This window comes from Schistocerca piceifrons, chromosome 3, assembly GCF_021461385.2.
Source record: "Schistocerca piceifrons isolate TAMUIC-IGC-003096 chromosome 3, iqSchPice1.1, whole genome shotgun sequence".
In the NCBI taxonomy this organism is placed as follows: domain Eukaryota; kingdom Metazoa; phylum Arthropoda; class Insecta; order Orthoptera; family Acrididae; genus Schistocerca; species Schistocerca piceifrons.
In genome coordinates, this window is record NC_060140.1 from 919,904,235 (window position 1) to 919,931,102 (window position 26,868).

Below are 26,868 nucleotides of genomic sequence, written 5' to 3' on the forward strand. Positions count from 1 at the left end.
TAATGCCAAAAGACTGCAGTGCCTTGCATATAAAATCGCCTCGGCCAGTTAGAAATGAAATCTTATTGTAATGCTGATTTTGTTAAACAAATTGGACTGTAATAGATACGTTACACATTTTGCTATATGTATCCACCATACATTCGCGGTGCATACAATATGTAATAACGCGTGTGACCTGGATAACGCTGGGCGTCATACTCTCTCATACGTATATCATCGGCTTGTCTTCCACTGTCTCGTGATACTGTCGTAGGATGAGGCAAAATGTTGGAGACGTCTACATCTACCAATTCTGAACCAACCTTTACAAGCTCCTGACAAAATGTGCTAAATCCTACAGTTAATATAAATGGACAAAGATCTCTGGCACACATTTCTACGCACCTTATAAAGCCGTAACTTTGAATCAAACTGGGAATGCTTTGGTGTGTTATGCAGACATGTACCTTTAGATGTGTGACGGCGGATCCGTAGGGAGAACACAGCACTTGCCACATGTAGCGGACATCCTTGTCAGTCATTAGTGAAAATCTCTGTCACAATTATAAGAAGCATCGTCTCCCGCACTCAGGATATATTCTTTGGAATGAAATTGCTTTTAGCGCTGTCCTTCATCTCAGGTTCACGCGCCATGATCTTCGAGCGGGTGACATAGCGGCGCTCGTGTAACTGTAGTAAAAGCCGGGAAATTCGAGTGTGAGACGCTCGGACGAGTTTCAATGAAGTAAAGTGCATCTGCTCCATCAATAAAAGGCGGCTCTTTCGACATCTGCTGGACTTACGCGGTACTACCTACACCGAGAAATTCTAACGAGCATAGACTTCAGATGCAGGCTATTGTGGTTTATGCCCGTGAGTAATATCTATTACTTTCGTCAAGGACACTTTTCTTTCTCACCTGCCAGTGCCACAGAGGACACAGGACCACACTCTGTAACGGAAACCCGTAAGATCGAGCTACTGAATCCTAGACAATATCATCCATAAGAGCCGGCAACTTGCCTGCTCCTGGAATCTCTGCGCAGAATGTTTATTCATTGATTTTTCCATAATGTCTTGCAATGACTGTCTGCAACTCTGCTATACAGTATATTAAACTTTGCCGAGTGCGATGTAAAATACGCCGGCGTTATCAGTCACCGTATATCTTTTATTGCCGGCCGGAGCGGCCGTGCGGTTCTAGGCGCTACAGTCTGGAACCGCGTGACCGCTACGGTCGCAGGTTCGAATCCTGCCTCGGGCATGGATGTGTGTGATGTCCTTAGGTTAGTTAGGTTTAAGTAGTTCTAAGTTCTAGGGGACTGATGACCACAGCAGTTAAGTCCCCTAGTGCTCAGAGCCATTTGGAACATTTTTATATCTTTTATTATTTTGGTTTTGAAGCTGTTCACGACAAAATTATACCGATTATTTGGTGTGGAAGAGATTTTGGCTGTGTCCGATGGTCAAAGTGAATATTAACCTTTAAAGAACAGTGTCGGAAAAGCGCCGTCGGTATTTTCTCTGGCATTACCTCTTACCGCCATTATCCAGCTGAAAGAGTCGGAGCCATTGTGCAACGTGACTTGCTGAGTCCCAGATTACCGCTGCGACTGAAACATTGCAACCGTATTCATGCCCCTAACCCGTCCGAAATATTCTTACTGAGAAAAAATAGATGGCACGAACTTAATTAAATAAATCCTGTAACGTGGTCCAATGTGAAGTTTTGCAAGCGACCAAAGTGTTCTAGATGGAATTAAAGCTGAACAAATCTTTTTAAAAATTCTTTCTTTGTTCACTTCAATGGATGTCTTGTGTTGGGTTATTTTTGTAGATATCTAACATTATTTTCTCCTCGTCCTGCCTTGTTTTTGTATCTAATGTTTTTGATGTCCAGTTTCAACCTAACGTTAAAGGAATATAAAAAATAATTTTTGTAATTATTCTCCAGCTTTATTCCTTGGCTGGTTGCATACCGTGGTTTCAGTCATATGAAGACGTAATTTCAAATCGTAGAATCAAAAAAGGTGACATCCATATCCATACTGATAACATAAAATCATACGCTTTCTATATACTCTTGAAACACGGTTATTGTTTACGTATTAAGGCAACTTACTCTTGGTATATAATGTTTTGTGCACTTCTCTTCAGATTTAATTCCTGGGAGACCGCACGTCTGCAAACTAACCGAATCAATTATGTCAAGACTGGAAATCTTAGAGTCTTGGCCACTCTTGGCAACATCTCTATGGGCGATTGTGATTTCGTCTACAAATACTACGCTTTAGGCCTGAAGCACTAACTGACAAAATCAAGTAATGGAATAAGTTTTAAATACTTAGCTTACAACATCGCATCTGGGTAACAAAAAGAGATAGAGTATGAAGTGAGAGATTTTCAGCATATCTGACGAACCTTCGACCAACACTGGAGATCAAGTTCAGAGAGAAACCATTTTGAAATTTTATGAAGTAATGACATTACCAGCTTTCTTATCTGCGTCTGAGTATTGAGGACAGAAGATGAACAAAACATTTATAGGCAGGGAAATAATATTTTTGTGACGTATAGTTAGGAGGAGTTTAACAGCTGGGAAAAAATTCTCATTACTATCGGAACCATAAACAATAGCGGAGACGAAAAACAATAAATCAATAATTACTTCTTTGGGATGATGTAACAAGTTGTGAGACGAACTGTGGAGACACCGAACGGGCCAAAAAGCCTGACGTAGATTACGGTGACTCACTAAAAGAAAATGTGGCGCAAATACGTGTCGACGCTACACGAAAGACGTAAAAATAAAAAAATTAAAAAACAGAAGTGTGGTCGTGTCTACGCTTCTGCCGGTAGCGAAATTTGGCCAGGGAATGCAAAGGGCAAATCTATAATTCAACCGAATTGTATGATATGTCTCACACGTATTCACATATTTATTAATTCAAATTGCAACAGAAGGCCGGCCGAGGTGGCCGTGCTGTTCTTGGCGCTGCAGTCCGGAACCGCGGGACTGCTACGGTCACAGGTTCGAATCCTGCCTCGGGCATGGATATGTGTGATGTCCTTAGGTTAGTTAGGTTTTAGTAGTTGTAAGTGCTAAGGGACTGATGACCTAAGATGTTAAGTCCCATAGCCGGCCAGAGTTGGCCGTGTGGTTCTAGGCGCTACAGTCTGGAATCGAGCGACCGCTACGGTCGCAGGTTCGGATCCTACCTCGGGCATGGATGTGTGTGATGTCCTTAGGTTAGTTAGGTTTAATTAGTTCTAAGTTCTAGCCATTTGAACCTCCTCTTTTTTTTTTTTTTTTTTCTCAACAGAAGTGACCCAGTCCGAGAAGGACCACATGCCTTTGTAGTTTGCCGTGGATGATAGATTTAACGATGACCTCAACAAAATTAACGAATACAAGGGAAAGTAGTGTTTTGGCGCGGGAGATGTCAGTTATGATGTTTTATTATGCAATGAACAAAATAATCCATGTCAAGCTTCAGCAACTGCTATAACGCTTTTCGGCCAAACTGAGCCATCTTCAGATTTAACCGTAAAAACAGGACTGTTGATACCGCATTGTCTGCCGTTATGCGTCGAGGTAGTAATAAACGCTCGCACGAGCCGCGACTGGTGGTAGCAACAGTCCTGTATTTTAGTGTTGAATCTGAAGATGGTCCAGTTGGGCCGAAACCGGTAATAACGGTTAAATGGACCGTGATACAGGCTGATGAAATCTTCTCGAGTTATCAGGCGAGTCAAGGTGTCCTTCTGCGGCAACGTTTCGATAACTTTCGCCTGAACATAGAGAGTAGGAAACTTGTCGAAACGTTGCCGCAGAACGACGCCTTGGCTCGGCTGATAACTTCAGAATTCGCCTGAAAATGACGAGTATGAAGCTTGTCGTAACATTGCCGCAGAACGACCCTTTGATTCGGCTGATAACCCGAGAAGACACCGTAATCAAAATTACCATGTGCATTCTCATGTGATATAGACTGTTTTCTTCATTTAAGTGAGGAATGGAAGACGAAGGTTAAAAGTTCACGAATACCAAAAAGAGGACAGAAGAAGCTTGAGGTGATGAGGGGAAAGGGAGCTTAACGTCTGACACGGACAGTATTTCCTAATTTATTGACATGCGCCGCACGTCGCGAGTGTAGACACGATACGTGAACTCTCTGTTACTGAAAAATGTGTAGTGAACATGGAAGCGAATTACTCGCCTTTGACCGTGAAATGATAGTGCATGGCACGAATATCGAACGAACGGTCAGCTGCGCCACCCAGGGGAGCGCTGTTGTTCTGCTACCTAAGTACGACCAGTAAACGCTACGTCTAGCTATCCTTTGCCACAAGAAAACGGCCACGGATCCCGGAACCCGAGATAAAGAGCACTGCTCAAAGGCCATCAATTCATCTGCTCCACGAACGCTAGCACGACCACGCTGTCGGCTGGATACGGATTATCGACGGCGGCTTGCCTCTTCTCCAGCATAACGACAAGGTAGGCAGCAGGCTTTGTAGTGTGTTTCCATTGCGAACTCTGACAGCGGGCTAGATGTGAATCCTGGGTGATATTGCAAGTCCAGCCAGTGTTTGTTAAGTGACTATCACAGACACAATTGTGCAATTGTAAATTACTCCAATAACATTGTACTTTTGTATATACAGAAGCATATCAGAGTTTAAATAATTATTCGGGCTTCTAATAAAAGTATCTAGCCTTTATCTTCTTTATCGAGAAGACCATCTTGTAGCAAGAAATCCGGAAACAGTTATATTGAAACCAATTCTGTTGAGGCATTACCGGTTTTTTGGCTTGTAGCCACATCATAAATTGCATATAAACATTATTGTGATCGTATCACTGCTTCTGTTACTGCTAGTAACTAGACACCAGTGCCAACTACCTTTAATTTGTACGCTAAAGCACTGAAGATGATCATTATGTGATCGAAACTCGATTTTGCTGTTAATAAATTACGACCAATCCTTCGAATTAAAACATGGTACACAACACGACGAATTTCCGTAGGTCGAATGGTTTTAACTGAGTGGAGTGGCCCTTCAACTTCCTTCGCCATGTTGTGTACCATGTTTCAATGTTTATATCCATCTGAGAGCGAGGCTATAATCTAAAACCGGTAGTGCCTCAATAAAATTGGTATAAATACAGGTGTTGGCTGAGATCCCACTACAAAATATAGTACCACAGCTGCGGAAGCAGAGGACACGCAGTCTTTTATACCAAAAGACAATATATGTAGAGCAGTAAACCACCACGCAAGGCGACTAAAAGTGTTTCATGAACTGATAAGAACTGATAACCGTGTCGCCCCTCGAAGAGTCGTACACTCTCTGGTGAGTCAGATCACCACCGATTTGAGCCAGGAAGCCACGTGTATTAGGACTTTATAGAGGCAAATGAATCACGTGGGTTCCAGTAGCCCTCAACTGACGTCATATCTTGGCAGTAGCCGCTTGGGGAACTCATTTTTACTCAGTGCGTATCACAATTGGTAGCGAACACTGACGCGACTGAACGTGTACGAGGGAAGAGGGGGAGTTGGCGAGGGGATGGTGTCAAGTGATAAGTCGCTTATGTAGAAAAGACTTTCGACCATTCATACACTAACGGAAAAATCGCAGCGCCAAAAAAAAAAATTATGTAGAGCATTGGGATTTCGCGAAAACATTTGCCCAGTTAACATATTTAAGTGATTAATGTTGCAAGACCACAGGCTAATGTAGTTCGAGAAAACTCGTTGCAAAAGGGAAACGCTGGTAGACTAACAATCGATGTAGCCGCCGAATACTGAATGCAAGCGTGCACGAATTTTTTGTACAAGTGCCGGAAGTCAGTTTATGGGATGGAGCTCAATGACTGTTACACTTGGTCGGTCAGTACAAGGATGGTTAATGCTGATTGTGGCTGACGGTGGATTTGTCATTGGATGATGTCCCATGTGTGTTCGACTGGAGACAGACCTGGCTATAGAGCAGGCCAAGGCAACATGTCCTCACTCTGTAGAGCTTATTGAGCTACAACAACTGTACATGGGCGAAAGTTATCCTGTTGGAAAACGGTATCTGAAATGCTATTTGATATGTCTGCGTAAGCAGAAGAAACAGACGATCAAAGTCTGAAAACAATTTATAGGACTGTTCAATTAACCAAAACACATTCTCCAAGAATAACACCAACACAAAACAGTGATCCGACTTCAAATCACAACTTTATACAAGAATAAGATAGAAAACAACTGAAATAATTTCCTACTAGTATCCGCCAGAGACTTCTCCGATATACCAAGCCTAATCCAGAGATCAGCGAGAAGATGCAAGCCGGGCTGTCGGGGCGGCAGCTATCCAAGTCTCCAGAATGAGATTTTCACTCTGCAGCGGAGTGTGCGCTGATATGAAACTTCCTGGCAGATTAAAACTGTGTGCCCGACCGAGACTCGAACTCGGGAGCTTTGGCTTTCGCGGGCAAGTGTTCTACCATCTGAGCTACCGAAGAACGACTCACGCCCGGTACTCACAGCTTTACTTCTGCCAGTATCTCGTCTCCTACCTTCCAAACTTTACAGAAGCTCTCCTGCGAACCTTGCAGATCTAGCACTCCTGAAAGAAAGGATACAGCGGAGACTTGGCTTAGCCACAGCCTGGGGGATGTTTCCAGAATGAGATTTTCACTCTGCAGCGGAGTGCGCGCTGATATGAAACTTCCTGGCAGATTAAAACTGTGTGCCCGACCGAGACTCGAACTCGGGAGCTTTGCCTTTCGCGGGCAAGTGTTCTACCATCTGAGCTACCGAATAACGACTCACGCCCGGTACTCACAGCTTTACTTCTGCCAGTATCTCGTTTCCTACCTTCCAAACTTAACAGAAGCTCTCCTGCGAACCTTGCAGAACAAGTTTGGAAGGTAGGAGACGAGATACTGGCAGACGTAAAGCTGTGAGTACCGGGCGTGAGTTGTGCTTGGAAACGTATATTCGTCATCGCTATACTGGCGTATCACCCGGCGTGACCTCTTGTTCGCATTGACGGCACTTTGAACAGTGGACGTTGTATTTCAGATGTGTTGCTACCCGTGGCTCTACCCTCCATTTGATCCCTGCAGAACCCTACATTTCAGCAGGATAATGCACGACCGCATGTTGCAGGTCCTGTAGGGGCCCTTCTGGATACAGAAAATGTTCGACTGCTGCCCTGGTGAGCATGTTCTCCAGATCTCTCTCCAATTGAAAACGTCTGGTCAATGGTGGCCGAGCAACTGGCTCGTCACAATACGCCACTCACTACTCTTGATGAACTATGGTATCATGTTGAAGCTGCATGGGCAGCTGTACCTGTACACGCCATCCAAGCTCTGTTTGACTCAATGCTCAGGTGTATCAAGGCCGTCATTACGGCAAGAGGTGGTTGTTCTGGGTACTGGTTTCTCTGGATCTATGCACCCAAATTGCGTGAAAATGTAATGTCCGTTCTAGTATAATATATTTGTCCAATGAATACTCGTTTATCATCTGCATTTCTTCTTGGTGTAGCAATTTTAATGGCCAATAGTGTAATATTGTAGAACACAAGCAAACTGGTGCTTTTCATTTATTATACCTGCTTAATAGCTTCTTTGTCCGTCTTTGGAACGAAATAGTTCACTGATTCTGTGTATCAGGGATCCGACATTTTGTTGGTAGGTTTTTGGAGGTACGTGGCACTTGATTCTACGCACAGGTCGTGTGATTTGCGTAAATAACGGGTAGCTGAGCGGTATGCGCAGAGATGGTATCCAATAGCGACCCAGACGGGTTCCATAGGATTTACATTAAGCGAATTGTTCGTAAACGAGCGTTTGGCGTCATTGGCCGGGAGGTCCCTCGCGGGGCAGGTCCGGCCGCCATATCGCAGGTCTTATTACATTCGACGCCACACTGGGCGACCTGCGCGCCGGATGGGGATGAAATGTTGATGAAGACAACACAACAGACAGTTCCTGAGCGGAGGAGATCCTCGACCCAGCCAGGAATCGAACCCGGGCCCGTAGGACGGAAATCCGTCACGTTGACCACTCATCCCTCGGGGCGGACAGTTTACTATAATGCTCCCACTTTAGCGCGGTTCCGAGACAAGGGCAGTCATACTGCCGAAAGATGACATTGCCGTCGGGGAAGACATTAGGCATGAAGGGATACGGATGGTTCGAAGTTGTCAGCGTGTCTTCGATTACTACAACAGGTCCATTGCAAGCGCAGGAGAATGTCTCTCATAGCACAATACTGCTCCCCACCAGCGTGCGTCAGCGGGTCGCTGCACATTTTGAGCGGCCGTTTATCTCGAAGACGTCGTTTCTGGAGACGATCATCGGCCTATAACAGCGAAAATTTGATTCACTCGAAGATCCGAAACGCTTCCATTCATCGTCCGTCGAATCCCGTTGGTCCCCGTTGTAGTTGTAACTGACGATGTCATCATGTGAACACATTGGGGCGATCTGCTGCCGAGCCCGATGTTCAACAAAGTGCGATAAGCGGTGTGCTCCAAAACACTTGTTCGTGCACCAGCATTGTGGTCTTTCGGCAGAGATAACTCAGATCACCATCTATCCTACTTTAGAGAGCAGACAAGCCTCTAAGCCCCACGTTCTGTGGAGAGTCGTTGACATACAGCCATTTAGCGCCTAAAGGTAGTCAAAATTATCCTTCTCTTCCTTTCCGAAGATTCTCACGACAGTAGCAAGCGAACATTCGACCACCTTCGCCGTTTTCGAGGTACTCGTTCACAGACTCATCATGAGAATATCTTCGCTAGAGTGATTCCACATCCGTGTCTGCTCCACTTATACACTTTTGGTAGCGCGTCACGTGCCCACAACGCCACCAGGTGGCATCAAACTTCGCCGTTGGCAATGGTCAAAATGTTTAATCTTATCAGTGTATATTGTGTCATTGTGGCATCTCGGGGCCACTATTGTCTGACCTCTACGTTAACTACATTCCACTGCACATAACACGATACAGCCAATTACGCAGATGATACTGTCAACAGAGTGGAAGTTTGGAAAGCACCAAACATTAACTCACAACTACAGACAGCGTCCAGAACTATCGACCACTGGCTGAAGAAATGACTGTTAGGCACTTCTAGTCCCACGTAAACAGAAACAACTGCAGATATGCAAATACTTCAGACAAATTACACTACACGCACGCCCAACACGTTTCCGTGAGAAAGTTACGTACCTCGGAGTCTGTGTGGAGTGGAAACCGAAAACCGTATGTTAGGCTCATATAACTCTATCAAATCTTTAACAGGCAAAGTACACTAAATAGGACGGTGTCGATCTCCTCGTACATAACATTAATTAGACTTTTGATTATGACTTACGTTGCCCCTATCTGGGAATATACAGCTCCAACACATCTCCCGCGTCTGCAGGTCATACAAAACAAAGATGTACGAATCATAAACAAAGCTCCACGATGTACACGCACTGCGGACATACACAATGAATTCCACCTCGAGCCGAGCCGAACACACGAAAATGCAAACGAAATTCGCATGTATTCATAGATTTTCAATTACATTAGCCGCATTTGGGAATTGAAATGAATCAGTGGCAAGAGATGGAAATTTGTGCAGCACCGTGTCTCGAATGCGTATCCCCAGATTTACGAGAGCGGTCGCCGTAATTGCATCGATCATCGAGGTATTTTCGCATTCCATCAACATTCGCAGCCTTTTCCGCACTACAAGTGTATGTTTACCTGCCCGTGAACCTCCCACTCGCAGTTTGGGATTCCCGCAAGAGACGGGGCTTGGTGTGCACCCGCACTGAAAGAAAAGGTATTTGGTCATCGCCCCTTGTTAATATATATCTATACGGTGTCTGTTCATTCGGATATGTCCGGAGCATACAGGATGAAAATTATTTGAACCGACAAACTCAGGGATGTTGCACGGAACACCGAACAAATGTTTTTCTATAATGTCATACTTTCCTGTGGGGAGTTTTTAAATCGGCAGAGAATGTTATCCCTGGATGAAAATTAACCAGATAATCTCTGGTGGTCGCGTGGGGTAATGAGAATACTTTTCCTAGTGTGTTTTTCGGTGATGACAGAGGGTAACACAAAGAAGTCTTACGAAGAGACAACAGCATTAACACAACACAATTACTTCACTTACATTAGAGGTTCAAAAATACCTCCATTGATTTGTAGACAGAGGCTACACCTGCGGAACATGGCGTGTCTAACACGGCCAAAGGCTGCAGGAGTGTCCTTAATTCATAATGCTGCGACTACAATCCGGACAACGCGATCCTCATCTGATTCTACAAGAGTTTTGTAAACTAGCGAGTGGCACGTAACTCTGGCAATGCTCTGGCGAGGAAACTGTCGTTACATAATGGCCTGGGTAGGAGATAAGGCGCAATTAAACAATGACTAACAACGATTACCTACACATTCACGTAGAACCGCACTTTCTGAGCGCGAATAAACGTACCATGTGAATTAACCTCACTCAAAAAATGAGAATTGTGGATGCTGAAGACCCCATCATGCCCGAACGTTGCTTCAACTGTAAACAACAAAGAGAGGATGCATTCGATACTGTTCAGGTACCACTGCGGAAACTGTGCTCTGAGTGCATAATCAGCTGGCTCCAGTTTCTGCACACGCTGTAAGTCAAACAGATCAACAATTACTCATGAATGATGTTTTTGGCACTCGTTTGATTCGTCACCATGTTATGCACAATAGCAAGAGTGCTGAGAACGATTACTCCCTATTTTCTTTCTTTCCAGTTAACAGTCTCAGTTATTTTCTGGAGGCATTCCAATATCTGCCTTCCACTACAGTTTCACTCCTCTACAGCTCCGTCTAGTACCATGGAAGTTATTCCCTGATATCTTAACAGATGTCCTATCATCTTGTCCCTTCTTCTGTTCAGTGTTTTCCACATATTCCTTTCCTCTTCGATTCTACGGACAACCAGCTCATTCCTTACCCTATCAGTCTACCTAATTTTGAATATTCACCTGTAGCATCACAACTGTGTTTGATACTAGTAGACTTCTCTTGTCCAGGAATACCCTTTTTACCAGTGCTGGCCTACTTTTGATGTCCTTGCTCTTCCGCCGTTGGTTAGTTTACTAGTTTACTAGAATTTCTTCATTTACTTCGCGACCGTGAATCCTGATGTTAAATTTCTCGTTGTTCTCTTTTCTGCTGCTTCTAATTACTTTTGTCTTTCTTCGATTTACTCTCAATCCATATCTGTATTCAGTATGCTGTTCATTCCATTCGGCAACTCATGTTATTCTTCTCCCATTGAGGATAGCAATATCATCAGCAACTCGTATCATTGACATCCCTTCACCTTGAAGTTTAATTGCACTGTTCTGTTGCCATTATTGCTTCTTCTATGCATACATTGTATAGTAGGGGTGAAAGACTTGACCAATGTCTTACACTCTTCTCAATAAGACCACTTCGTTCTTCCACTGTTATTATTCTGCCTTGGCTCATGTGCATGTAAAATTTTATCCTTCTCTCCCTAGAACTTACCCTTCTTTCCACAGAATTTCGAACATCTTGCTCCATTTGACGTCGTCGAACGCCTTTTCCAGGTCGACAAATCCTATGAATCTCTTTCCCAGAATGAAACATGCTCACAGGTAACTATGACATTAGAGAAAAATGTTTGTCTTGGTGTCCTGTGCAACCCCCTAGAATTTGTAGGTTGAAATACCTTTCACACTGTACAGAAAGCCGCATGTCTTCCTACACTGGGCGGCCGATTTTATTCTGTTGACGATTGTCGCATATATATACTGACGCTGCAGGTGGCGAAGAACACAGCGCCGTTACTCAGCAACAACGGTAATTTATTCTCTACTAAAATTTCCGTACACACATGCCTGAACTGTGGCAGCATAAATCATCCGGTAGCCGTACTACCCTTGCAGTCTGTCGCAACGGTGTTTTTCCAAGGCACTTGCCGTGACACGTTTTTGTCTCTGATCAAAAACCACTACTGTTCGTATGTTTTTTTCCTGCTGTCGTATAAATGGAACAGTTATAATGTGTGATGCTGTCAGACGTACGGACAGCATCACAGTCCTGTACCTTGGAACTGCATAGTAAAAGTCCTAACGCTTATTGGAGGTGACAATAGTACCTTTTTGTGTCGGTCACTGTGCAAGTGCTGGCGTGGCGAGGCTCTACTTCTTTTTCTTCTTAAAAATGTTGATTTCCGGAACCGGAACTTATAATGTTTTTTTTCCGTAAAGTGATGGGATCATGTGGCATCATTTTCATATTTCTGGGCTGTTGTAACGTCTTAGTAGAAACGCAAAATAAATTTTGAGAATGAAGGCAGATATTAAAGAGTGCGTCGCACTACATGTAATCATTGCATGGGAGTGGGAAACTAACGACGGTCTGCAGCATGCGCATCTTGATGAGGACGGGGTCCTTGATGACGCTGAGCCACGACCGCCACAGGACGACCCGCAGTTGCGTACACCACGAGGCCTTGTACGGCGACGGCGACTGCGACGGCTGCACGACGAACGGCTCGCACTGGTCCTCCGCGGCGGACGTCGATTCCTGAGGACAGCGCAAATCGTCTGCTTAAAAGCAGAACTCCGCAGCGCAAACAGTAACAGATTTCCACTGTACATATTCGTTCTCTCTATAAAGGACTTAAGCTATTTAGTATACTGAGTCACCATTAAATAAACCGTAAGAGTCGTTGAAGAAGAGAAAATGGAGTTCCTGTACAAACCATAAAACGTAATTAACTGTAGGAATCACCCGCGTCTTGTCAAAATCTCCGTTATGGACTGATTATTTATAAAATGTCGAATCGAAACACTCTTCAGTCTTTTTTCAGTTTCAGGCCCCCGGACCGGCGTGTAAGAAGATTCCCACCTCAGGTCCAGTCAAAAGTCAAAATAGGAACCAGCATTCAGTGACTGATGACCGTAGATTTTTGACACAGTGATTTTCACGTGCCGACGGCAAGTGATGACCGATGGGATCCCTGTGTCAAAAATTTGCGGATACCTGCCACTGAATGCTGCCTCCTGTTTTCACTGACCACATGTGGGAATCTTCCTACAAGCCGGCCAAACGACCTGAAGATAGCGTTATGCAGCTCCGAAACTGGTTGCTCGGAAAAAAAAGAAAGAAAATGGAAATTTTATCTGGCTGAAAGGTGTGCTGATTCGACATTTTATACTGGACACCTGAGATCCCGCAAAAATCTCTGTAAAGATGGACTTACAGAGAAGTGATTATTGTTTATTTTCCACTATAGGCCAATTCCAGCTATGATATCACTGTCCGGTGGTACACTAGAAACTGACCATAGTTGACTAAAGATTACAAGAGGTTACGGTTTATCAGTACACTAGGTAAGTAAAAACAAGACATTGATAAGGGCAGGCCATCCTGTTGTACAGTCACTAGTATATGGCGGAGAAAGCCAAACTTACGATAGTTAATCATGTTTCCCTTTGTTTGTTATCATATGAAAGGGGAAGGGGGAAGGGGCTGACAACGTTGCAATATCCTGTTCTTCAGGCAAACGTTTTAAAAATGAAATGCAGTGATATACTACATATAGTATTATGATATAATACACTCCTGGAAATGGAAAAAAGAACACATTGACACCGGTGTGTCAGACCCACCATACTTGCTCCGAACACTGCGAGAGGGCTGTACAAGCAATGATCACACGCACGGCACAGCGGACACACCAGGAACCGCGGTGTTGGCCGTCGAATGGCGCTAGCTGTGCAGCATTTGTGCACCGCCGCCGTCAGTGTCAGCCAGTTTGCCATGGCATACGGAGCTCCATCGCAGTCTTTAACACTGGTAGCATGCCGCGACAGCGTGGACGTGAACCGTATGTGCAGTTGACGGACTCTGAGCGAGGGCGTATAGTGGGCATGCGGGAGGCCGGGTGGACGTACCGCCGAATTGCTCAACACGTGGGGCGTGAGGTCTCCGCAGTACATCGATGTTGTCGCCAGTGGTCGGCGGAAGGTGCACGTGCCCGTCGACCTGGGACCGGACCGCAGCGACGCACGGATGCACGCCAAGACCGTAGGATCCTACGCAGTGCCGTAGGGGACCGCACCGCCACTTCCCAGCAAATTAGGGACACTGTTGCTCCTGGGGTATCGGCGAGGACCATTCGCAACCGTCTCCATGAAGCTGGGCTACGGTCCCGCACACCGTTAGGCCGTCTTCCGCTCACGCCCCAACATCGTGCAGCCCGCCTCCAGTGGTGTCGCGACAGGCGTGTATGGAGGGACGAATGGAGACGTGTCGTCTTCAGCGATGAGAGTCGCTTCTGCCTTGGTGCCAATGATGGTCGTATGCGTGTTTGGCGCCGTGCAGGTGAGCGCCACAATCAGGACTGCATACGACCGAGGCACACAGGGCCAACACCCGGCATCATGGTGTAGGGAGCGATCTCCTACACTGGCCGTACACCACTGGTGATCGTCGAGGGGACACTGAATAGTGCACGGTACATCCAAACCGTCATCGAACCCATCGTTCTACCATTCCTATACCGGCAAGGGAACTTGCTGTTCCAACAGGACAATGGACGTCCGCATGTATCCCGTGCCACCCAACGTGCTCTAGAAGGTGTAAGTCAACTACCCTGGCCAGCAAAATCTCCGGATCTGTCCCCCATTGAGCATGTTTGGGACTGGATGAAGCGTCGTCTCACGCGGTCTGCACGTCCAGCACGAACGCTGGTCCAACTGAGGCGCCAGGTGGAAATGGCATGGCAAGCCGTTCCACAGGACTACATCCAGCATCTCTACGATCGTCTCCATGGGAGAATAGCAGCCTGCATTGCTGCGAAAGGTGGATATACACTGTACTAGTGCCGACATTGTGCATGCTCTATTGCCTGTGTCTATGTGCCTGTGGTTCTGTCAGTGTGATCATGTGATGTATCTGACCCCAGGAATGTGTCAATAAAGTTTCCCTTTCCTGGGACAATGAATTCACGGTGTTCTTATTTCAATTTCCAGGAGTGTATATAGTAACTACAGTAATATATTAAATATAGCATACCATACAGATGACCGCCTCCAGTGTGTTACTCCCGTGGCAACCGTCTACAGACTGCTTATCCTCAGCACTATTCGCCCCCATGCTCTGCCAGTTATTATTTGCTGACGACTTCCCCTCTTCGTGGGGTTGGACTCGGTGACTAAGAACACTAGGGGCGTCTCTGTGTGCTAATCCAAGTGACATAACGCAGCAAAACCGTTTGTGGATAAATCATCACTTAACAGCTGTTTGAGGTTCATTTCAAGTTCAATTTACAGTAAATAAAGACATTACAAACGAGATAAGAGAATGCAAATTTAAAAATAGTTTAAGATCTGAGAGGAGATGAGTGTTTTGTGCTATTTACATAAATGTACAGTATTGTTTTTCTTATTTTTTCACAAATAAAAATAAATATTTGAAGGGTAGAGATAAAAAAGAAAAAAAAAAAAACATACATTCAGAGCAAGTTGAAAAGGCTGTCAACAGTTACTAAAAAGGAGCACTGAAATTTCACCAAAACCTGAATAACCTGCGCTGAGGAAAAAACGTTTTGGGTAGGAAAATTGTATTCTGTAGGGTGCAGGGATGTGGGTGAAAATATAGTGTTGCATGGGCAGCAACTATGAAGATAAAGATAGGTGTTGGGTTGGACAGTGGGAAGACAGACGGGGAGCTGAAGTCTGGTGGACGTGCACGGCCATGTTGTTCTCGTCCGTGTCAGTAGCAGGCAGTAGTGGAAAATAAACTATATTACCACAGTCGATGGTGGAAATCACGTTTCAGAAATTTTGTACAACTGTGTTAAAAGCCAGAAGCAAAACAATTACTGAGGAAATTTGATTAATTTTTATTTTCGCCGTCTCAGTTCTATGAATATACGACAGTTATGTACTTAAATAGTGGCATCTATTTATTCACAACCAATACAAAAGAATTACATGTTTGCACCTGTTGCTATCCTTCAAAATAGTCTCCAGCGTTTTGTAGAACCCTTTGCCAGCGATGTGGAAGGCGTAGTGTACCTTTGCAGAGCCTGTTATATTGTGGTGAGAATGGAGCCGTCTAGTGCCTGTCGAATCTCTGGAACAGTTCTGAAGCGAATGCCACGAAGTGGTTCATTAATCCTCGGAATCAAATCAAGTATGACGATGGGTTCCGCATGACCTGACGGAAATGCAGAAATGGATGCGTTACGACGCTGCTCAGACGCACTTGGAACGCTATGAGCGTGAAGGAGAGGCTTTCTTACGCCATACCGTAACACTGGATCAGACATGGGCCACATCGTACGAGCCATAACTGAAACGCCTGTCCAACGAATGGCGTCATTATGGGTCGCCGCGAAAGTCGAAAGTGCGTCAGAGACCCAGTATGGTGGAAGTTTTGGTGATTCTCGTATACCACTGTGATGGTGTTTTCCTGACGCATTACGTTCCTCCACGGCAGACCGTCAATTCGTAGTACTCCTGTTCGTTTTTGGAGCATCACCGGCGACCAACTTTGCTAAAGAAGCGGTGACACTTTCCACGCAACCCAACCACTATTTTGCACGACAATGCACGGGCGCTCTACAGCGAAAGCTGTGGCTGCTCTGTTCGGTCGATGGGACCGGGAAGCACTGTACCATTTACCATATACTCTCCGGACTTAAGTCCTTATGACTTTAATATGATTCCGAAGATGAAGTAACCACTTCGTGGCATCCGCTTCAGAACTGTTCTAGAGATTCGACAGGCTGCAGACCGCTCCATTCGCACCATCAACTGAACAGGCTCTGCTAACGGTGTATTACGCCTCCCACATCTCTGGCAACGTGTTCTACACAACGCTGGTGACTACTTTGAGGGACAGTAACAGGTGCAAACATGTAACACTTCTGTATCGGTTGTGAATAAATAGTGGCCACTATTTAAGTTCCAATCCTCGTATAAGTTGTAGCTGCAGTGGTTACCGGTTTTGGGCTGACCCGCCCATTCCCATACCATACATCTTGTTATTAACCATGACTAGTTACACAAGGTGGTGCCTCATACAAAAAAGTGAAACTGTGAGCAATAAATATGCTTATGTGTTTACTGTTTCATCTGAACGAAACATCCAAAATAGTCTTCGGACTGGATATTTCCCATGAATAGCCACTGTTATCCTTGTATTTACTACTGTATTAAAATTATAATCGTTTACGATTACGTTTAAAAGCTGGATGATGTTGGTAGTAAGTATTCAGAATTTCCTATTCATGTAATGTAGTCAGAATATACTAGTCCGTCAATAAATTCTCCTCGTTTATAAGGATTCTACTGGCACTGATTCCCTCCATTTCCGGATGGCATCATCTATATAAATATTCAAAAGAGTAGGTCATAAAGTTCATTCTTGTCGCACACCTTCCTTTATGAAAATATTTTCCCATGTGTAATTTTGGATATCAAGTACAACAGCTCCATTACCCAGACTCTTGAAGCAATTTGCCAAGTGGTTTGGATACCCATTTTTTTCCAAATCTATGAAAACATGTATGTTGGTGATTTAATTCTCTTCTTTCCTGTGTTATTCGTCGCACAGTAAAAAGTATATTATCGCTGCATTATTTTCCTCTTTTGAAGCCACTTCAGTTCTGCGCTTCCATAATGATCTTCAGTCTGTTATTTAATACATTTGAATACGTTTTGTGGGCTGTGTTTAACATACTGATGGCCTGATACCCACATAAATTTAAGCTTTGCTAAAAATTGTTTTACTAGGCGATGACAACACTTTTTGCTGTAAGCCTGTGTTCAGGAATTTTAGTGTTTACCTAAGAGATATTGATCAGATGTAAGATTCTGAACATAAGCAATCATGCGCCATATATCAATACTGCAGGTGCTGGAGTTCCTGCGTTATCTTTTTAATTAATTACATCTCAAACATGATGAGGTAATGAGATCTATGTTAATATGATCAGTTAGACACTTCAAGACTAAAAAAGGGGCGCATCACGAAGGCATTATCCGAATGGGGCGGAAATCGGTATGTGAAATGCACATGTACAAACAAACGAATGATTACAATTTCATAAATATTGGATAATTCGTACGAGAGAAAGAGCTTCACAAACTCTTGCGTCTGATTCCCTGCTCAAGCAATTACTTGGCACGGCAGTGATTGGTATAGTTATGGATGTCCATCTGATGGATATCGTGACAAATTATATCCAGCAATCGTCAAAATCATGAGATGATGCGACGGCCCTGCCCACAATGCCGCAAATGTTATCAACTGGGGAGAGGTGAGGCGACCTTGCTGCCCAAAGTAGGAACTGTCAAGCTCGAAGAGAAGCAGCAGAAACTCTCGATGTGTGCGGACGGGGATTGTCTTGATGAAATGTAAGCCCAAGACGGCTTCCCATGAAGAGCAACAAAATGCAACAAGCTGGGGTGTACAGTATCGTCGACGAATCTCTTTGTTGTAAGGTTGCCGAGGATTACAGCAAAAGAGGTCCTGCTATGAAAATAAATGGCAACCCAAACCGTCACACCTAGTTGTCTGGCCGTAGGGCTGGCGATAGTCAGGTTGGTCTCCCATTGCTGCACGGGGAGGGGGGGAGGAGGAAGAGGAGCTAGCGTCTCCAGAAATGTTTTTCTGATCATCGGGGCTCACATCGATGTGGGCACTCACAACTGAAGACAATTCTACTCCGGTGAGCAGACCAAACTCTTGGGCTACCCTCGTCACACTTCGTCTTTCTTTCAGTTACCCGATGATTCTTACCCAAGTGAAGACATCTAAATTTAGTCTGCGGGCCATGTTGTAATGATCAGCAACACCACAGTGCTCCTAACCGCTCGCTAATTGACACGCCTTGTCTTTTCCCTTTACTTCACTGCGGTTTGGAGCTATACTCGTGCTTACGTCACGCCATTTTACGTTCTGTTACTGTACACGACAGGCAGCTCTCTTTCTACATTCATTTACTTTCACTGATAGTTAATACGTTACGTTAATTTATCTGTCTCGTCAACAAGTTTTGCAAACCAATGTACGTCATGAGCTATCTACTAGATTTAATTTTTACCCTGCTGCGGGCTGTGCGCTCATAGGAAACTTCCTGGCAGATTAAAACTGTGTGCCTGACAGAGACTCGAGCTCGGGCCCTTTGCCGTTCGCGGGGAAATGCTCTAACAACTGAGGTACTCAAGCACGACTTACTACCCATCCTCACAGCTTGGATAGGGACTGCAACTGCTGTGTTCGGATGCAGGCTGAGTTGGCATCCCTTCGCTCCCAGCTTCAGGCAGTGTTGGCTTCGGTCACACAGCTTGAGGCTGTTGCCAATGGGCATCACTGTGGGGTTCCGGATGGGGGTTTGTCGGGGACGGCCAGCTCGTCCCACGCATCCCCCGATTGGACTACGACTGTGGTTGCCCGGGATACTGCCCGCATTGAGGCTGATCCCTCACCTATGGTAGAGTGGGAGGTCGTCTCAAGGTGTAGCAGGGGGTGAAAGACATTCCGGAGGGCTGAACGGAAGGCCTCTCCAGTTTGTCTGACGAACCAGTTTCAGGCTCTGTCTCAGGCTGATACTGATCTTTGGCCTGACATATCTGCTTGTCCTGTTCCAGAGGTTGCCCCTCAGACTGCAAGATCCGGGCGGTCGCAGAGGGTGGGCTTACTGGTAGTTGGGAGCTCCAACGTCAGGCGCGTAATGGGGCCCCTTAGGGATATGGCAGCAAGAGGGGGGAAGAAAACCAATGTGCACTCCGTGTGTGTACCGGGGGGAGTCATTCCAGATGTGGAAAGGGTCCTTCCGGATGCCATGAAGGGTACAGGGTGCACCCATCTGCAGGTGGTCGCTCATGTCGGCACCAATGATGTGTGTCGCTATGGATCCGAGGAAATCCTCTCTGGCTTCCGGCGTCTATCTGATTTGGTGAAGACTGCCAGTCTCGCTAGCGGGATGAAAGCAGAGCTCACCATCTGCAGCATCGTCGACAGGACTGACGCGGACCTTTGGTACAGAGCCGAGTGGAGGGTCTGAATCAGAGGCTGAGACGGTTCTGCGACCGTGTGGGCTGCAGATTCCTCGACTTGCGCCATAGGGTGGTGGGGTTTCGGGTTCCGCTGGATAGGTCAGGAGTCCACTACATGCAACAAGCGGCTACACGGGTAGCAGGGGTTGTGTGGCGTGGGCTGGGCGGTTTTTTAGGTTATATGGCCTTGGGCAGGTACAGAAAGGGCAACAACCTCAACGGGTGTAGGGCAAAGTCAGGACATGCGGGGACCAAGCAGCAATCGGTATTGTAATTGTAAACTGTCGAAGCTGCGTTGGTAAAGTACCGGAACTTCAAGCGCTGATAGAAAGCACCGAAGCCGAAATCGTTATAGGTATAGAAAGCTGGTTGAAGCCAGAGATAAATTCTGCCGAAATTTTTACAAAGGTACAGACAGTGTTTAGAAAGGATAGATTGCACGCAACCGGTGGTGGAGTGTTCGTCGCTGTTAGTAGTAGTTTATCCTGTAGTGAAATAGAAGTAGATAGTTCCTGTGAATTATTATGAGTGGAGGTTACACTCAACAACCGAGATAGGTTAATAATTGGCTCCTTTTACCGACCTCCCGACTCAGCAGCATTAGTGGCAGAACAACTGAGAGAAAATTTGGAATACATTTCACATGAATGTTCTCAGCATGTTATAGTCTTAGGTGGAGATTTCAATTTACCAGATATAGACTGGGACACTCAGATGTATAGGACGGGTGGTAGGGACAGAGCATCGAGTGACATTATACTGAGTGCACTATCCGAAAATTACCTCGAGCAATTAAACAACCGACTCGTGGAGATAACATCTTGGACCTACTGATTACAAACAGAACCGAACTTTTCGACTCTGTATGTACAGAACAGGGAATCAGTGATCATAAGGCCGTTGCAGCATCCCTAAATATGGAAGTTAGTAGGAATATAAAAAAAAGGGAGGAAGGTTTATCTGTTTAGCAAGAGTAATAGAAGGCAGATTTCAGACTACCTAACAGATCAAAACGAAAAGTTCTGTTCCGACACTGAGAATGTTGAGTGTTTATGGAAAAAGTTCAAGGCAATTGTAAAATGCGTTTTAGACAGGTACGTGCCGAGTAAAACTGTGAGGGACGGGAAAAACCCACCGTGGTACAACAACAAAGTTAGGAAACTACTGCGAAAGCAAAGAGAGCTTCACTCCAAGTTAAAAAGCAGCCAAAACCTCTCAGACAAACAGAAGCTAAACGATGTCAAAGTTAGCGTAAGGAGGGCTATGCGTGAAGCGTTCAGTGAATTCGAAAGTAAAATTCTATGTACCGACTTGACAGAAAATCCTAGGAAGTTCTGGTCTTACGTTAAATCAGTAAGTGGCTCGAAACAGCATATCCAGACACTCCGGGATGATGATGGCATTGAAACAGAGGATGACACGCGTAAAGTTGAAATACTAAACACCTTTTTCCAAAGCTGTTTCACAGAGGAAGACCGCACTGCAGTTCCTTCTCTAAATCCTCACACAAACGAAAAAATGGCTGACATCGAAGTAAGTGTCCAAGGAATAGAAAAGCAACTGGAATCACTCAACAGAGGAAAGTCCACTGGACCTGACGGGATACCAATTAGATTCTACACAGAGTACGCGAAAGAACTTGCCCCCCTTCTAACAGCCGTGTACCGCAAGTCTCTAGAGGAACGGAAGGTTCCAAATGATTGGAAAAGAGCACAGGTAGCCCCTGTCTTCAAAAAGGGTCGTCGAGCAGATGCGCAAAACTATAGACCTATATCTCTGACATCGATCTGTTGTAGAATTTTAGAACATGTTTTTTGCTCGAGTATCATGTCGTTTTTGGAAACCCAGAATCTACTATGTAGGAATCAACATGGATTCCGGAAACAGAGATCGTGTGAGACTCAACTCGCTTTATTTGTTCATGAGACCCAGAAAATATTAGATACAGGCTCCCAGGTAGATGCTATTTTTCTTGACTTCCGGAAGGCGTTCGATACAGTTCCGCACTGTCGCCTGATAAACAAAGTAAGAGCCTACGGAATATCAGACCAGCTGTGTGGGTGGATTGAAGAGTTTTTAGCAAACAGAACACAGCATGTTGTTATCAATGGAGAGACGTCTACAGACGTTAAAGTTGCCTCTGGCGTGCCACAGGGGAGTGTTATGAGACCATTGCTTTTCAAAATATATATAAACGACCTAGTAGATAGTGTCGGAAGTCCCATGCGACGTTTTGCGGATGATGCTGTAGTATACAGAGAAGTTGCAGCATTAGAAAATTGTAGCGAAATGCAGGAAGATCTGCAGCGGGTAGGTACTTGGTGCAGGGAGTAGCAACTGACCCTTAACATTGAAGGAAGGATCCTTTATTGTATGATTATATGATAGCGGAACAAACACTGGTAGCGGTTACTTCTGTAAAATATCTGGGAGTATGCGTGCGGAACGATTTGAAGTGGAACGATCATATAGAATTAATTGTTGGTAAGGCGGGTACCAGGTTGAGATTCATTGGGAGAGTCCTTAGAAAATGTAGTCCATCAACAAAGGAGGTGGCTTACAAAACACTCGTTCGACCTATACTTGAGTATTGCTCATCAGTGTGGGATCCGTACCAGGTCGGGTTGACGGAGGAGATAGAGAAGATCCAAAGAAGAGCGGCGCGTTTCGTCACAGGGTTATTTGGTAACCGTGATAGCGTTACGGAGATGTTTAACAAACTCAAGTGGCAGACTCTGCAAGAGAGGCGCTCCGCATCGCGGTGTAGCTTGCTGCCCAGGTTTCGAGAGGGTGCGTTTCTGGATGAGGTATCGAATATATTGCTTCCCCCTACTTATACCTCCCGAGGAGATCACGAATGTAAAATTAGAGAGATTAGAGCGCGCACGGAGGCTTTCAGACAATCGTTCTTCCCGCGAACCATAGGCGACTGGAACAGGAAAGGGAGGTAATGACAGTGGCACGTAAAGTGCCCTTCGCCACACACCGTTGGGTGGCTTGCGGAGTATAGATGTAGATGTAGATGTAGACGCAGAGTGAAAATTCATTCTGGAAACACCCCCACAGCCTGTGGCTAAGCCATGCTTCCGCAATATCCTTTCTTTCTGGACCACCAGTCCTGCAAGTTTCACAGGATAGCTTCTCGTAACTTTAGAAGGTAGGAGGCGAGGTACTAGCGAAAGTAAAGCTGTCAGGAAAGGTCGTGAGTCGTATTTGGTTACTTCAGTCAGTAGAGCATTTGCCTGCGAAAAGCAAGGACCCCAATTTCGTGTCACAGTTTTAATCTGACAGGAAGCTTCACGATCCATATTGTTGTTCCTAGTGTGAACAGTCTTCTGTATAAGAGATGCACGGTATTTTACGGTTAAATTCTGTATGGAGCATTATAAGGACGTCACCTGGCTCTAAAGCTTTGATTGCAGACATTTAAACTGTTTCTCAACCCCGGTGACACTAATATCTACATCACTGATCTTTGCCGTTGATGCAGTAACTGAAATGGGATAGAAATCATTGCTTTTCTGTAAGATTTGTAAGATGGTTCTCGAATCAAATTTGCGATCCAGGTTGTAGGAGACTGACCTCAGCGCAGGCGACCGAGCCGTTGCCGTCACCGGTAGCGGTTGCTCCTTCCCCAGCGAGCGTCCTGCCGGCCGGTGAGTTGTGGAAGGCGTCGCACAGCATCTCCACCTTCTGGCGGCTCTGGTCCTCCTCCTCGGGCACCACGGCCACCAGCTGCATGAAGAAGTCCGCCGGGTTGAAGCCGTCCGGGCACGGCGCTCCCAAGCTGCACCGCCACCACACACCCCACTGTATCTTCAATCACAAAATACTTACTACAGGTGTGTAAGGACCCTCTACGAATGGTCACGGGATTATTGTATATTTTCATCTCAGTACATCTACTCACTTGTAAGCCTAAAGATTTACAAGTTTACGAACAGTAACAACAATACGCAGAAAAATTTCTTGTGATTTTACATCCTTAATGCAAACTTATTGGTAGATTAAAACTGTGTTCCGGACCAGGACTCTTCGCGAATAATGCTCTCATAGACACTTTTTTTCTCTAGGCTCTGAGCACTATGGGACTTAACATCTGTGGTCATCAGTCCCCTAGAACTTAGAACTACTTAAACCTAACTAACCTAAGGACACCACACACATCCATGCCCGAGGCAGGATTCGAACCTGCGACCGCAGCAGTCACGCGGTTCCGGACTGAGCGCCCGGAAACTTTTTCTCTAGTATGATTCTTTATTGCCTCTCCTCTCTTCCAGTAACACACCCTGTGGTATCGTCCAAAGATCTCCGCACCACACCAAAGACGCTAACGCACATCGATACTATCGACATCAGGAATATTTCGCTGTAGTCTGCAACAGAGAATGGGAGAGGCTGAAGACGACATGCCCTCTCTGCCCAGCACAGCAGCACTCTCGCACACATGTCAATGTAGATCCAGGGATGGAAGCGCTGTGTACAGTTCGTGACCTCAGCTTAAGCTCTCAACATCATCGAGTACACTTAGAGCGTTAGTCAAGTCTCAGATGGAAATGTACTTTTATAAATGTTAAAAACTGTACTTCAAGAGAGCAGTCTATTAATTAGTGCCTCAAGAGAGTTTGTAGTAGTTAATGGTCTCATCTACATCTACATCCATACTCCGCAAGCCACCTGAAGGTCTGTGGCGAAGGATACCTTGAGTACCTCTATTGTTTGTGGAAAGAAAGTTTGTCGGTATGCCTCTGGGGTGGGCTCTAATCTCTCTGATTTTATCCTCATGGTATCTTCGCAAGACATGCGTAGGAGGGATCAATATACAGCTTGACTCCTCGGTGAAGGTATGTTCTCGAAACTTCAACAAAGGCCCGTACCGAGCTACTGGACGTCTCCCCTGCAGAGTCTTCCACTGAAGTTTATCTATCATCTCCGTAACGCTTTCGCGATTACTAAATGATGCTGTAACGAAGCGCACTGCTCTCCGTTGGATCTTCTCTATTTCTATCAACACTATCTGGTACGGATCCCACACTGCTGAGTAGCATTCAAGCAGAGGGCGAACAAGCGTACTGTAACCTACTTCCTTTGTTTTCAGATTGCATTTCCTTAGGATTCTTCCAATGAATCTCAGTCTGTCATCTGCTTTATCGACGATCAACTTTATATGTTCATTCCATTTTAAATCACTCCTAATGGTATTCCCAGATAATTTATGGAATTAACTGCTTCCAGTTGCTGACCTGCTTTATTGTAGCTAAATGATATGGGATATTTCTTTCTTTGTATTCGCAACATATTCAATTGTCATTCCCTGCACCATGCGTCAATTCGCTGCAGATCCTTCTCCATTTCAGTACAATTTTCCATTGTTACAACCTCTCGATATACCACAGCATCATCCGCAAAAAGCCTCAGTGAATTTCCGATGTTATCCACAAGGTCATTTATGTATATTGCGAATAGCAACGGTCCTATGACACTCCCCTGCGGCACACCTGAAATCACTCTCACTTCGGAAGACTTCTCTCCATTGAGAATGACATGCTGCGTTCTGTTATCTAGGAACTCTTCAATCCAATCACACAATTGGTCTGATAGTCCATATGCTCTTACTTTGTTCATTAAACGACTGTGGGGAACTGTACCAAACGCCTTGCGGAAGTCAAGAAATACGGCATCTACCTGTGAACCCGTGTCTATGGCCCTCTGAGTCTCGTGGACGAATAGCGCGACCTGGGTTTCACACAATCGTCTTTTTCGAAACCCATGCTGATTCCTACAGAGTAGATTTCTAGTCTCCAGAAAAGTCATTATACTCGAATATAACACGTGTTCCAAAATTCTACAAGTTGTAACCTAACAAGCACTTCCGTAGCAAAGGATTGCAACAAGTTAAATTAATCTTTTTATGATTCGTGTAATAAAGTGAACTAATATTTCAAATGATGTAGCTACGCTGAGCCACCTATCAAAGAATCCACAGTTTCGGCCGGACGATGGTGGTTTCATCTGATCATAAACCATCCCCTCCCTTTCCAGAAATGTTTTCTACAGCTAAATTCTCACGCTACATTCCTCAAAGTTTTGTTAGCGAGTAACACATAATACTCCTCCTCAACGTACCGTATCAACTACGATTCCTCTTCGAGGAAAAAAAACAGTTTTCGAAACACGAACTTTATACCACTTCCAAAATACCACAGAACTCCTTTTGAAAAATGAATAAAATACTTCTTCCAAACCAGGAACGACTCCTCAATTATAATGAACCAATCTCCTCTCTTCAAACAAACAAAACAGCTCTCCTACAAACAAACAGGACTCTCACTTCTGGAATGAACATTTCTACTCTTCTGGCACCAACAAAGCTACTCTTCTACAGCAAACCGTGCTTCTCTTCTTCGTCTAAAGTAAACGACTCTCCCCTTTTAGATCAGAGCTTCTTTCCCCAGACAACAACTCTTCTAACACAAACAATTCCTCTCTTAATGAAGAACCAAGACTTCTGAGCTAAAAGCATTAGGATCCTCTTTTAAGACAAACAATTTTCCTCTTCAAGAACAACAAATTAACAAACTCCTCTTCGTAAGTTAGCCTTTCTGAATCATATTATGTTGTCGATTATTTTCTGATCATATGTCAGGCGGTTTCAAGGACATTCACTGTGGTGTACAGAATACAATCGGTGGATTAATCCTCTAATATTGGAAGAGGTCCGTGAGTATTGGTTGGAAGTGGCCTCTGGTCAGCGATGGCGAGTCCTACTGTGCACTGAA

General features: G+C 45.0%; 1 protein-coding gene across 1 annotated transcript in view; it reads right to left on the minus strand.

Annotated features, from left to right (window-relative positions):
* LOC124789218 (protein white-like) overlaps nt 1-26,868 on the minus strand; it is a 222,243-nt gene that overhangs the window by 56,949 nt on the left and 138,426 nt on the right. Inside the window, exons 6-7 of the mRNA XM_047256512.1 lie at nt 23,672-23,876; nt 12,426-12,599 (exon numbers count right to left, since the gene is read on the minus strand). Coding sequence (XP_047112468.1) covers nt 12,426-12,599; nt 23,672-23,876 — 379 coding nt within the window. The remainder of the gene's footprint in view (nt 1-12,425; nt 12,600-23,671; nt 23,877-26,868) is intronic.